General features: G+C 37.1%; 1 protein-coding gene across 5 annotated transcripts in view; it reads right to left on the minus strand.

The window, feature by feature from the left end:
* FYB1 (FYN binding protein 1) overlaps positions 1 to 13,467 on the minus strand; it is a 154,293-nt gene that overhangs the window by 35,408 nt on the left and 105,418 nt on the right. For all 5 annotated transcript variants that reach the window (XM_059173851.1, XM_059173853.1, XM_059173852.1 and 2 more), the window contains one exon: positions 1,892 to 1,938. In XM_059173851.1, coding sequence (XP_059029834.1) covers positions 1,892 to 1,938 — 47 coding nt within the window. The remainder of the gene's footprint in view (positions 1 to 1,891; positions 1,939 to 13,467) is intronic.

The following is a 13,467-nucleotide window of genomic DNA, read 5'->3' on the forward strand; positions in this document are numbered from 1 at the left end:
AAATCATCTCACTGGCTTTCATAAAATAATGCAAAGGGCAAAAAATAATGAAGACTTTTTATCCTCTTTATGAAAGGCATACATATATGGTTTTACGGCCTTGTGTGGAACAAAGGATTGTCAGAAAATTATTAGTTCACACGTTTTGACTTACTTGTTCCCAAGGACTTAGATTTATGTAGAGTGCAAATCTAGTTACTCAGGTTTTTTTTTTTTTTTTTTTTTTTTTTAAGATACTTTACTGAGGTGCCTGGGTGGCTTAGTTGGTTAAGTGGCCTACCCTTGGTTTCAGCTCAGGTCATGATGTCAGGGCTGTGAGATTGAGCCCTGCACTGGGCTCCAAGCTGGGCCCAATGTGGGGTTTAAGCTTAAGATTCTCTCTCTCTTTCTCCCTCTGCCCTTCCCCCTGGCTTTCTTACTATTCAAGTGTTTAGTGATATTAAATAATTATTCAATATGAAGACATAATCTAGAGTAATAATAATAAAAACAGTATGGTGTTGGTATAGAACACACAGACCAGTGGAATAGAGCAGAGAGCTCAGAGAAAGATGCATGAATTTACATACACTCTTATATACACAGTTATTAAACACACAAATACACAGGTATACATACATAAATGCATGATGTAGTATAAAGGTGGCATTATAAAATATTGAGAAAAGTATGGGTTTCAAAGTATGATAATGGGAAAACTAGATCCATAAATGAGGCAATAAATCAGGGTTTCTACTAACTCCTCAAAGGTGGACTACAAAGACATCAAAGACTCAAATTTAAGGGAAGAAATTTATAGAAGAAAATAGATACTTCTATTTTTTAGGAATAGGACTTCTTAACTGAAACTTTAAAACACAAGTTACAATGTAATAATTAATTTGATCATATCAAAATTCATTTCTGTTCAGTGAAGGGCAGCTTGGGGTAACAGAGAATGGATAGGTTGAGAGAAGATAGTAGCTGTGTCTGCAACTGACTGTGATTAATATCTGAAATACACACGAACTCCTGCAAGTCAACCAGAAAGATATCAACTTTGAAACAAAAGTGGTCAAAAGGTATGAACTGGCAAGTTACAGAAGAGGAAATCGCAAAGGAAACTGCAATACACAAACTAAGTACTCAGACCCAGTAGAAGCAGAAATAGGAAAATAAAGTGAGATATCATTTTATACATATAAGACTTGAAATTGGAAAGCTGAATAATACCAGGCATTGGTGAAATGTAGGCATCTTGGAATTTTTATGCCCTGCTGATGGGAGTACACACAGATGCAGATTTCCTGGAGAATACTCTAGTTCTAATCAGTCAAAATGAATATTTCATAGCTTACAAACAGCCATTCCACAACTGGATATATATTTTAAAGAAAGTGTCTCAGAGGTCCATATGGGAATATGGACAAGAACATACACTGAATTATTATTTATAAGTACCAGGGAATTGGAAGTAAAGTGTAGATGCATAGGATACATACTGTAGGGTACTGTGAAGTAGTTAATAAACTAAATACACATATAACAACATGGGTGGGTCCCCTAAAACACATAATGCTGAGTGTAAAAAAAAAAAAAAAAGAGCAGGGTGAGATATAACGTACTGTTTATGTAAATTGAAATATATACATACTTATAAGAATATGCAAAGAATATGTATAAACAGACACACACACATTAAATACATTAGAATACTTGTCTCTGGTTGGAAATGGAGAGAAAGGAGTGAGTGGGTCATGGAGATAAAAGGGAATACATACATAAGTAAAACAGGAGAGGGACCTTGCATGGACCACTGAGGACAACAGCTCAATAGTGACCCTATCAGAATGATTAACTCAAATTTCTATATCTAATTTAACAAATAAATAAAACATCTTTAGCCCCTTACCATCAGAGTGCATCACACCATCTTGATTTTCTTCATTTACAGGGCTTCTGAAAGCAGGAAAGAAGAGAAAATAAAAATGGAGCAAATAGATGCTCATCTTACAATGAAAAAGAATAAAAGCATCATTTTAAAATTATTCTTTTTTCTTTAATCTCTGCTCCAATTTATAACTTCAGAAGTTGTTAGAATGGGCCTTAGGCTCATATTGATGCTGCTACTGAGGCAAAAACATGGATAATCAGGGTCCTTGAGGATAGTTCTGTCTATTCATAGCAGACACATAACAGTACCTCATTGCTTCAGGGTAGTAATATGTTTTCTGTTAAAATGGCAGTATATCAATGCTTCAATTCCAGGATTCTGAAGGCATTTGATTGGTCTTATGATCTGGATACCAAAGAGAATTAGTTCTAAACCTTGATTCCTACTTTCCAGATGTTCTCCACCTGGATTTTTTCCTGCCATTTGTGGCTTGGACTCCAAACCACTTTCCAAACCACTTTACTCCAGCTGCTCTTAACAGTTATCAATACCTGGGCCCCACAAATCTGTAATGATTGATGCAACATCTATATTTTCTATTTTTCTCCTCAAGTTGATTAACATAGCTGGGAAAAATTGCTATTTCACTGATTCTGGATGTCACAGATGACATTTAATCTCAGCTTTAACCTCAACACTATTCCATAATCTCATATACCTTTTCCTAGTGAACCTTCTCTCCCATCATCCTTCTCAATGGCTATTTAAAACCTTTACCACTTTCTTCAAACCTCCTGTCACTCTCCTCTCCCCTATAATAAGATGGCCTTGTTTCTTATTTCACTGATAAAATAACAATTATTGGATGTGAACTCTCCTCTCATAATAAAAATATTCATTTAACCCAAACTTATCCTTACCTTATATCAAAGTTCCTTCCACCTGTGTTCTGAATTCTGTCTAAATTATCAATGTTTTATTCCCCTTCTCTTCTTCTTTTGTTTGTCAGCATATTATATATATTATTATTACTCCTCTTCTTTAACTCCCCATTCCTAAATATCTCACATTTTTTTTCTCTCCTAGCACAACTACTCTCATTCATAAAAGCCAAACTCTTCTCTTTACCTTTCTAAATCCTCCCCATCACCACAGATAGTCCTCCTTTTCCCAGCCAAAGTGGAGAAGGCTGTCTGTGCTCACAGACTTGACTTCTTTTCCTTTCACTCAATTCTTCTTAACTATACTCTGGCTTCTATTGCCAGTCCTTTGCTGAAACTACTCTTAAAGGACTTACCAAATACACTAGACACCTCTTAGCTTCCATATTACGTGACTATTTTGTGGCCCTTAACATTATTGGACATTTAGCTTTCCTAGAGTCTCCTTTGTTTCTGTAAGAAATCTCTCCTGGCTCATTTCTGACCACCATCCCACAATTTTCTTGGTGGGCTTATTTCCCTTTGACTGCTCCTTTAAGTGATGATGTTCCTTTGTGTTCTGGTCTTGGCTTGCCTTCTTTTTTCCAATCTATATCTGTCCCCGAATGGTCTCATATATGCCCACAGCTTCAGTTTTCCTCTTAGTATTGGTGATTTCCATTGACATCTCCAGTGCAGGCCTCTCTTCTGAGTTTCAGATTCATATATACACATCTTTACTTGAATTTCCCACAACCAGTTCTATATTAATATCACAGAAACTGAGGCTTCCTTCTTTTATCAAAGCATAAACACGTTTTTCCAATTAAGTTTCTTATCTTAGTGAATGATACCACAGTTCCATATCCACCTAAGCCTCAAAGTCATCCTTGCTTCTCACTCTTCTTCAGTTCCACATTAAATTAATCATGCTATCAGTTCCATATATTTAATGTCTCCTATAATTCACTTCCTCCCTCCATCACTCTCCTCTTTCCTGATAGATACAAGGACAGAATTATAGTATCACTAACATAGACCCTTGCAGTAGCCATCTGCCCCATCTTCTAGTGATGAGCATTGTTCTCCTTCTTCTCCACCCTTACAATCCCTTCTCCATATTGCTGTTAAAAATGATCTCTCTTATGCAAAATGTGATTATATCACTCTCATGTTCATTACTCAAGCCACTTAAAGAATTAGGAAAGACTGTTACTTAAACCCAAGAGATATTGGTTGCAAAATTAACCCTATTTGAAGAATGTAGGCTGGAAGTGCCTTATTATTCCTTAGACTAAAACAAACAAACAAACAAACAAACAAAAAAACCCAAAACCAAAAGCCAAACAATAAACAAAAAAACCCTCAGTGGGTACACTTGTGGCTCAGGAAGAACTGTCATAGACATACATATTTCAGTCTCCATCTGGAATGGTAAGCATATGCGGTCATCAATTGTTGACCCAATAAGCTTATTTCTAAACAAATTTGAAATGTTAAAATTTAACCTATATATGCTTTAGCTTTTAATTTAGGTAAGTGTAAAAGCTCAATTAATCAACTCATTAACTTGGTGAGAAAAAGACACTTATATTCCTTAGTAAATCTTTTTAATCCTTGAGAGATTCGGAGTTAAATACAGAAATGATGAAAGAAGTCAAGCCCATGGTACAAAAATTTGGGAAAAAAGTTTTACCATCATTGGGAGAGTATACTTATGTTCAATATCTTAAGTATTTATAATATTTAAGAGATGTGTTACATTAGCAAATATTCAGTTAGATATGTCAAACTAATTCAAAATTTGTTAGACTTTTTGGTTTAGTTGAAAAGTATGTATTCTCTGTGTTAATGTTGAGACTCAAAGGCTGTTCACATCAAAAAAGGAGATTCAACCTAACATTACAGACTTCTGATAAAAGAATATACCATCACCTAGGAAGTAGTCTTACCAAAACAATTAGAACTAAATTTGGTTAAGTCACCTCTACCTCCAACTGCCAATTTACAGGAAATACAGAGAAAGAGGAACACACAGCTACACTATAGGGAAGCACTCAGCAAAGTCCAGGCTGTGGTTAACTATAAGACCCACAAACAACTTGATTTCTTCCACAAATAAATTGCAATAAACAAATAAATAAATAAAGTGAGAGGGTAGAGTTATAGCTTGATAGAGAATTGCAGATGTATAAGCCAATGAAAATGTATAGACCTTATATGGATTCTTATTCAAACAAACTTAAAAAAAAGAGGCAATTGAAGATTTGAACATTGACAATAGAATATTTGACTTGAGTTTTATATTAATATATAGAGTCTAAATTTTAGGAATACCTACTAAAACATTTATTAATAGAATTATGTGGTATTATGAATATGAAAGAGGGCTGTGTGTGGGGGTATTGATGAAACAAGACTGGTGATAAGTTTATAATTGTTGAAGTTTGTGCAGAGGACATGGAGGTTCATTACACTATTCTTTCTAACTTTAATAAAATTTTTCAAAATAAATGTGCTTCTTAAGAGGTATAAGAAGAATCTCATTGAAAATACAATTGGAATATTTAAGAGAACTGGACATGCTTTAATAGATTTATGACTCACTTAAGTTTTGGGGAAGATTTTGCTTAGCACAGTTACTGTTCAGTTACCTTTTTGAAATGCTTAAAAAATTCAGCATGTAGATTTACAGAGGCAACGTAAAACATGGAAGGGGTAATTAAAACTAAATTTTTAAATGTAACTATCCATTTAAAAGAATTTAACCTGAATATTGTTCCATCATTAATCAAAGATCCCACTGACAATAATTATTCTTATTTCAATAAAAATTAATAGATGTATAAGTAAGATAGCAAGTTACGTGAATTTACGTACTTAAAATAAATTAGGCCTCTGCATTACTAACTTAAATAAATTACATATTAATTAAAAACACAAAACCTTAGATGTCAAATAAACTGACATCCTACAGAACAAAATGCACAGCCTGTTTCATGGTATGCAAGGTTCTTATGACCAGTCCTATTCATTTTTTTTTTTTTTAAAAGATTTTATTTATTTATTTGTCAGAGAGAGAGAGGGAGGGAGGGAGGAAGAGAGCATAAGCAAGAAAAGGGAGAAGCAGGTTCCTCACTGAGCAAGGAGCCCGATGCAGGACTTAACCCCAGGACTCTGACCTGAGCCGAAGGCAGATACTTAACCAACCAAGCCACCCAGGCGCCCCTCAGTCCTGTTCTTTTACAGTTTTATTTTTTGTATATCCTCCACCTGGTACCCCAACCTCTCACTCCCCACCACTTCAAACCCCTCAGATTGTTTTTCAGAGTCCATAGTCTCTCATGGTTCACCTCCCCTTCCAATTTCCCTCAACTCCCTTCTCCTCTCCATCTCCCCATGTCCTCCATGCTATTTCTTATGTTCCACAAATAAGTGAAACCATATGATAATTGACTCTCTCTGCTTGACTGATTTCATCAGCATAATCTCTTCCAGTCCCTTCCATGTTGCTACAACAGTTGGGTATTCATCCTTTCTGATGGAGGCATAAAACTCCATAGTGTATATGGACCACATCTTCCTTATCCATTCCTATATCCTCTTATATCATTTTTTGGTATCATCTTTTTTTCACATATTAATATTGACTCACTCCCTGAACACTCTGTTTCTTCTTCCTCCATGCCTAGCCCACTGTGTTTTCCTTCCCTAGAATCATCTTTCTCCTGATCACATCCCGTTTGTGACCCTTCTTAATCTTTAAGCCTCTCCTGAAACACTCCGTTCTCTGTGAAGTCATCTCCAACGCCCCAGGCCCACGCAGTTGCTGCTTCTATGTGTCATAGTTTGCTCCATTATAGTGATTATTCTGTATCACTGTAATTACAGAGTAATTGCTCGCAGGGCTCCTTTCCTACTACGAGACTATGAGAAAGAGACTGTCACTTTGTTAGTTAATTTGTTATTATGACTGTCATTTTAAGAAAGCTATTAGGATAATTCCAGTCATGTATAGGGCTTTGATTTTTTTTTTGATGAATTAATTATGTCCCAGCATAAGAAACTAAATTAACGTTTGTTGCTGAAGTGACTTGTTTATGGTCATTTTTGAAAAGAATGTTAGTCAAAAAGACTACCAGACTTGTAGTTTACTTCCTAAAACACTTTTTAAAAAAAAAGATTTTATTTATTTATTTGACAGAGAGAGATCACAAGTAGGCAGAGAGGCAGGCAGAGAGAGAGAGAGAGAGAGAGAGAGAGAGAAGCAGGCTCCCCGCTGAGCGAAGAGCCTGATGCAGGGCTTGATCTCAGGAACCTGAGATCATGACTTGAGCTGAAGGCAGAGGCTTAACCCACTGAGCCGTCCAGGCGCCCCTACTTCCTAAAACACTTGAAAGAATAAAAAATAATTGCAGAATGGAGAGTATCTGCATAGCACATACATACATATGTGGTTGCATGTTTATAAAAAAACATGTTTGTAGATAATGTTCGCATGCATACATTGATTCATGGACACAACATGAGAGCATATAAATCTTAGTTTACTTTTAAAACTCCGAATTCACCATATATAACATGAAAACATTCAATAAATATGAGGTGATGTATGAATGATAGTGAAGAATAACAGGGAAAACATGAGGAAGAGAAATAGGTGAGCGTCATAATAAACTGAGATTAAACTGTCAGCAGTTATTAAACAAAAACAAAAACGTGTTGTAGGCATTGAGAAAAAGATATAGGCAAGCTATGAAACCAATCACGCTTCACACTGACCTAAGCAGAGGGAGCAGGTCAAGGAGAAGAAAAAGAAGCTTATCAGTTGTGAGAACAGGGTGCCTGCTTAGGAGGACTTTTCACCAGTTCTTTGTTTTTACACGGTGGTGTGCAGAATTACATAGGGAAGGCGAACTCAACTCAATATTACGACTGCCATTTTTAGAAAGCTATTAGAGCTCTGTTTCCTGACTTTTTAGGATGTAAAGCTGTTGACCTTTATATCTTCTTTGTTATTTATAACTTTAACTGTCGGGGTTGTATTTTGTTTTTGTTTTATAAAGAAGAAGGGTGGGGATGCCTGGGTGGCTCAGTTAATTAAGCAGCTGCCTTTGGCTCAGGTCATGATTCCAGCGTCCTGGAATCCCACATCAGGCTCCTTGCTTGTCAGGGAGCCTGCTTCTCCCTCTGCCTCTGCTGCCATTTGGCCTGCCTGTGCTCGCTCTCTCTCTCTCTCTCTCTCTCTGGCAAGTAAATAAGTAAAATCTTTAAAAAAAAATTAAAAAAAAAATTAAAGTAGAAGGGCAGATCTAAGCGTCCCATGAAACTTGGTTCTATACCTGCTGTTGCTGAGAATAGAATCTTATGACTTTTCTGTGAACTTTTCTCGGGAACATGTCTTCCTGTATTGAATGCAGGAGGACCTATAAAACTCGTTTCAGCCAATATTTTTCCAAATGGAGTTAGGTAAGGCCACTCAGGAGTGCGCATCAGATAGGGCAGGTCTCAAATTCCAGACAACGTTAAGCACTTCTAATGAATAAGAACATTATAATGGTTAATTCTTACTTTTCCTCTAATTTGAGAGCCCCCCAGAATCTGAAGCTGACTATGAATGACCTCATGGTAAGACCTGTTCCACTTTTCCCTTTTCCAACCTTAGTCATTTCCCAGTATTTATTATTTCTTATTACTTCACTTTTCCTGTCTCGTTACTATTAATAATCATGGAGTTTGTTTCGTACACCAAAATATTCAACCATTGGTTCTGTTTTCCTTTGAAAAATCAGTTATATGGATAAAATTATAATTAATTTTTAAAGGTGGTGCCAAGAAACGTGTTACACAGAGAGGGATGTTGATCTCAACACTAATAGTGATAAACTCTTCTCTTCGACGCGTTTCAGTTTCTCTTCCGATGTCTGATGTCTTGAGTAACACAGCAGAAAACGTTAACTAGTGACTTCTGACCACTAGGTGGGGAACCAGTACAATTTAAAATAAAAGAACTCTGGCCTCAGCCACTTTAAGAGGGTTATTATTTCTAATTCTCCTCGGCCTCCAACCTTTTACCTTCTTAAGGCATCTTGATCTGAATGATGTCATTACATCTGACTTCTGGGGAGGCCACCCTATCTCCTGAAATTCCTTCCCTGATACCAATTAAAAATTCACTTTCTTGCCACAAGCAATACAGACTCTACACCCTCAGGAAGACTGTAAACCTGTCAGTTATTTATTCCTTTGGGAAGCCAGTCCCGCACCTGAACACGACTTCCCACTCACTCTAGTCCTTGTTGCAGGAATTATCCCCCCCCACCATTATAATTTTCCCTTCTTCACTGGGTTTCTCTCCCCGGCGTACAAACATAGTGTTATTTCTCCCATCTTTAAAAAAACAAAATCTCTATTCCATTTTTCCCCCAGTTACTGCCCCCACTTCTCGGAAGAGTTGTCTATAATCACTTTTTCCCGTTCTTCTCATTTCCTGCTCCTCTAACGCTGTTTCAGTCAGACTTACTTCCCAAGCCCAGGAATTCTCACCCCCATGACCTCCACATGACCACCCTCGTGACCTCTTTTATTTGGCCTTCAGTAGCATCGGACACAGTTATCACTACCTTTTCCTGGGGAATACGATCTTTCCTTGGCTTCCAGGACACCACGCTCTTATTTTCTTCCTATTTTATTGCTTGTTCCTTTTTACTCTTCTTTGTTCATTTTTCTTCTCCCAGGCCTCGTAGAGTTGGAGTACCCCAGGGCTTGGTTCTTCTTTCTAGTTATACTCACTTCCTTGGTGATTGTAATAGTTTCGTGATTCTAAGTGGAGAATAGAGGCCTCTGACTCCCAAATTCATATGTTAAAACCAGAACTCTCTCCCAGACTCTTCACTCCTGATACCCAATTGCTGCCTCAATATCCCCACTTAGATGTTTAAAAGACATCTCAGGCTTAACATAGCCATGTCTTCCTGATCTTCTCTAGCCCCAAATTTGCTCACCGTCATCCTCTCCCATTTCAGTTGAAGGAAACATCATCCTTATGTTATAGTCGCTCAAGTCAGAAGCCCTGGAGCCATCTTTGATCTCTGTTTCTCTTCATACCTCAAATCCAAATTCTGTTGTCCCTACCTTCAAAGTATATTCAGAGTCTGGATGCTTCTCTTCACCTCCACTGCCACCATCTTGGTTAGAGCCACCTGTATACCATGTTTGCATTTCTGCGTTATCTCCCTGACTAGTTTCCCTGTTTCAATATTTGCCTACTGTCTCTTTTATGTAGCTGTTAAGGTGATCTCGATAAAACATAAGTCATAACATCACTGCTGTGCTCAACCTTTTTTTAGTGGCTACCATTTCACTGAGGAGTCACCGTCTCGACTATGACCGGCAAGACCCTGTGTGAGCTGAATGTTTTCCTGCTATTCCTTCCCTTGCTCACTCTACTCCGGTAGCTGTTACCCCTTTCCTAGTCCTTGAACCTTCTAGGCATTTGTTCTGTCTGTTCTCTCTGCCCCGAATGGTCTTGCTTAAAACATCTGCAACCTTAACTCCCTCACTTCCGTGTGTCTTCTTAAGTACAACTGCCTATAAAGGGTGTTGCCCTCCCCTTTCTTAAAGCTGCAACACCCTGTCCCCAACCCCACCCTCTTACTACATCACCTAACTCTGCCCTCTTTTCTCCTACTTCGTATTTCCCACTACACTCTCTTCCTTACCTGTTTATTATTTTTATTCATTGGGTCTCTTGCTCCCTGTTTTAGGTGGGCAAGGATCTTTATTTTGTTCACTGATATTTCCTGAACGACTATTACAACAACACAAAATAGTGGCTCAAAAACACAATTCTTGAGTGAATGTAAAAAAACAAAACAAAACAAAAAAAACTAGTAGAGCTGGATCTGAGAGTAGCCTCTGACCAGAGAGGGGAGGAAAGGCATTTGCAAGTTGGCAGAGGGAGCATGTGGAAAACACTCATGCGTGTGTTTTGAAGGGTGACGGCATGAGGATAAACACAGGAACACCCATATCTCACAATTGTGCTTAAAGTTTATTCCATAAATTTCCCTCTCACATGAAATATAAACTTTTGAGCCTGAATAACGAGTCACTTTGCTCTCGTTTCTATTTTGTGTCTTACATGGCTTCCCCTACTAGGGATAAAGTTTCTAATCTAGCTATTTCTTCATTTTGGAATTTACTTGAGCTTTCTGATGGGAGACTGAAAGTCTTTCACTATACACCACATTTTTACCTAAAAAAAAATTGTAGATGTCCCTTAGCTTTCATTTCCTCTTTTCTTTCCATCAGACAATTGACTTTCAGATTCTGTAATTATCGTCTATGCAATATAAAATTCAAGAAGACTCTTGTATCCTTTTATGTTCTTCTGAGAGTTTATGCATTTTGTAGAGTCAGGAACTCTTAGGGGAATCTGACTTTCTAATTATGAGTCCTTAATAAGATGAAAATAGGGATGGGGTAAAGTGTATTACAGTTGGTGGATTTTGCCACTTTCTGATGAAAATAATGTTACAAGTAAGAGTTTGGGCCTAGCTGGTTGAAAGACCCTTTTCAACTTTGCAACAATTCACTGAAAAGCTGAGAAATTCACCAGCATCCTTATGAATGTGTATTACAGGTTATACATCTGTTCTTGAAATTCTTTCCTCCATCTAAAATTTTTTTATTTCCCACCATATTGTAATGGATTTGGGGGAGTAGGCTTGCAGAAAAGGGATAATACAGTAGGCCAAAGGTGCTAATTTTAGAAGACTCTGACACTAAGATTGCCCTTGGTTTACATCTGAGAACTCCACTTCTAAAAAATTCCCTACACTGATTTAAAGTTGACTAATTGATATGAATGCCTTGCTGTGCCCTAGACTGTATAAACCATACAACTTGTGGTGAAAACCTGCTTTCCTTCTAGAAGTCTGGGTTTTTGGTAGTGGTTACCCTGAAGATGCTTATGTGACCAACTCTCAATAAAAACTTGAATAAGCCCCCCTACAGGGCTTCCCTGGGAAGCAACATTACACATTTCCAGAGCCAGAGAAAGGAACATTCTCAGTGTGTCCCTTCTAGGCATAGAAGGACAGTGTCACTGTGATAAATCTTAGCCATGGTAACTAAACACTGGGTCCTGTGCGTCCTTTAAATGAATCCGCAAACATATGGTGGTCTTGGGGACTTCTCATATAGCAAGAATAGTGCCAAAAACTCCTCCTCTCTACAGTTTCTTCAATCAAACAATGATCAGTCTTTATGTCTTATAAATTTTCAGGGATTCATGCTCAGAGTATTTATTAAAATCTCTCACTAGAATCATATAAGACAGAAGGCAGTAGCTTGGATAGGGTCACATAATAAAATTCAAAAGTACTAAGACCATGATCTGGTGGGTTAAATTTATCAGACTAGGAAAAAATTAGGGAAAAGAAACAAAATCTAATACATGTGAAAGCAAAACAGTTTATAGAAGTCAAGTGTATATAAGAACACATGTTACTTTATTATTTTAACTAAGCAAATATTTATTTAGCACTTACCTGTTAGTAAGCAGATGGCCTAAGCTCTTATTTGGTAGCAAGATATCATGGGGTATTAGAGTCTTTCAATTAGAATTCATAAAATCAAATGTCCGGAAGGGCACACAGTTAACATAAAGGTGGGATGCAGGCCACAAACAAGGTAATAGCCCCAAAGCTGCTCTAACATTTTCCAGTTTACTGCCTTTATACCTCAAATAAACACAGAAAATGAAACACAGTGGTGACTACCCATGACACATGTATTTTCGACGCTTGCTCTAAACTGTAATCATGATCAATAAAATAAAGCTGTCAACCAGGTTTTGATATTAATAGATTCTACTATATAGGTTATGGATATGAAGTACTTTCAATGTACAGATATTGTTATTAACAGATTCTCTTATATTGATTTTGGATATGAAGTACTTAAATATAAAGAACATCAGTCTGTTAGGGGATTGAAGTAAAGGAAAAATAAACTGCAGCTAAATATTTTGGGATATTGCTTATATCCACAAATAGGATACCCTACTTGTGGTAAAGAAGAATCATGCAAAGCAATTTTCTAAAAGAAGAAAGGGAAGACCTAGTCTAACTTGCCATAAGGATCTATACTTGCCATTATCCAATGTCTTTTTAAAATGACATTTATTCTTTTCCAATCTTCTGTCTGCTTTTTCCTAAACCAGCTGTTCTGGTAAATCATGGATAAAGAGCCCATGCATAACAACCCAAATAGTTTTGACATTTCTAAAAAGCACCATATAAGAAAAACAAGAGTGGGCTTGAATAAAAGTTTCCTAGTTTTTTAACACACAGCCAAAAGTCTGAAGATTGAGAGAAAACCTGCATTTTTTACTCAAGGAGGTTATTTAGCAGAGTAGTTAAAAGCACACATTTGCTTTGGACATAGACTGACATTGCCCCAAATTTCAACTCTACATTCTTGTATAATTGTGGGGAAGTCACTGTAAATTCCCATCTCTTCATCTGTGAAGTGATGAAAACATTTTTTACTTATATATGTAAAGTTCCAGCCTGTCATAAGTAGTCAGTAAAATATGGTGGTCGTGATGATGGTGGTCGTGGTAATAATGATGGTGGTGCTGTTGATGATGATAATGGTGGTGGTGGT

This window comes from Mustela lutreola, chromosome 5, assembly GCF_030435805.1.
Source record: "Mustela lutreola isolate mMusLut2 chromosome 5, mMusLut2.pri, whole genome shotgun sequence".
Classification (NCBI taxonomy): domain Eukaryota; kingdom Metazoa; phylum Chordata; class Mammalia; order Carnivora; family Mustelidae; genus Mustela; species Mustela lutreola.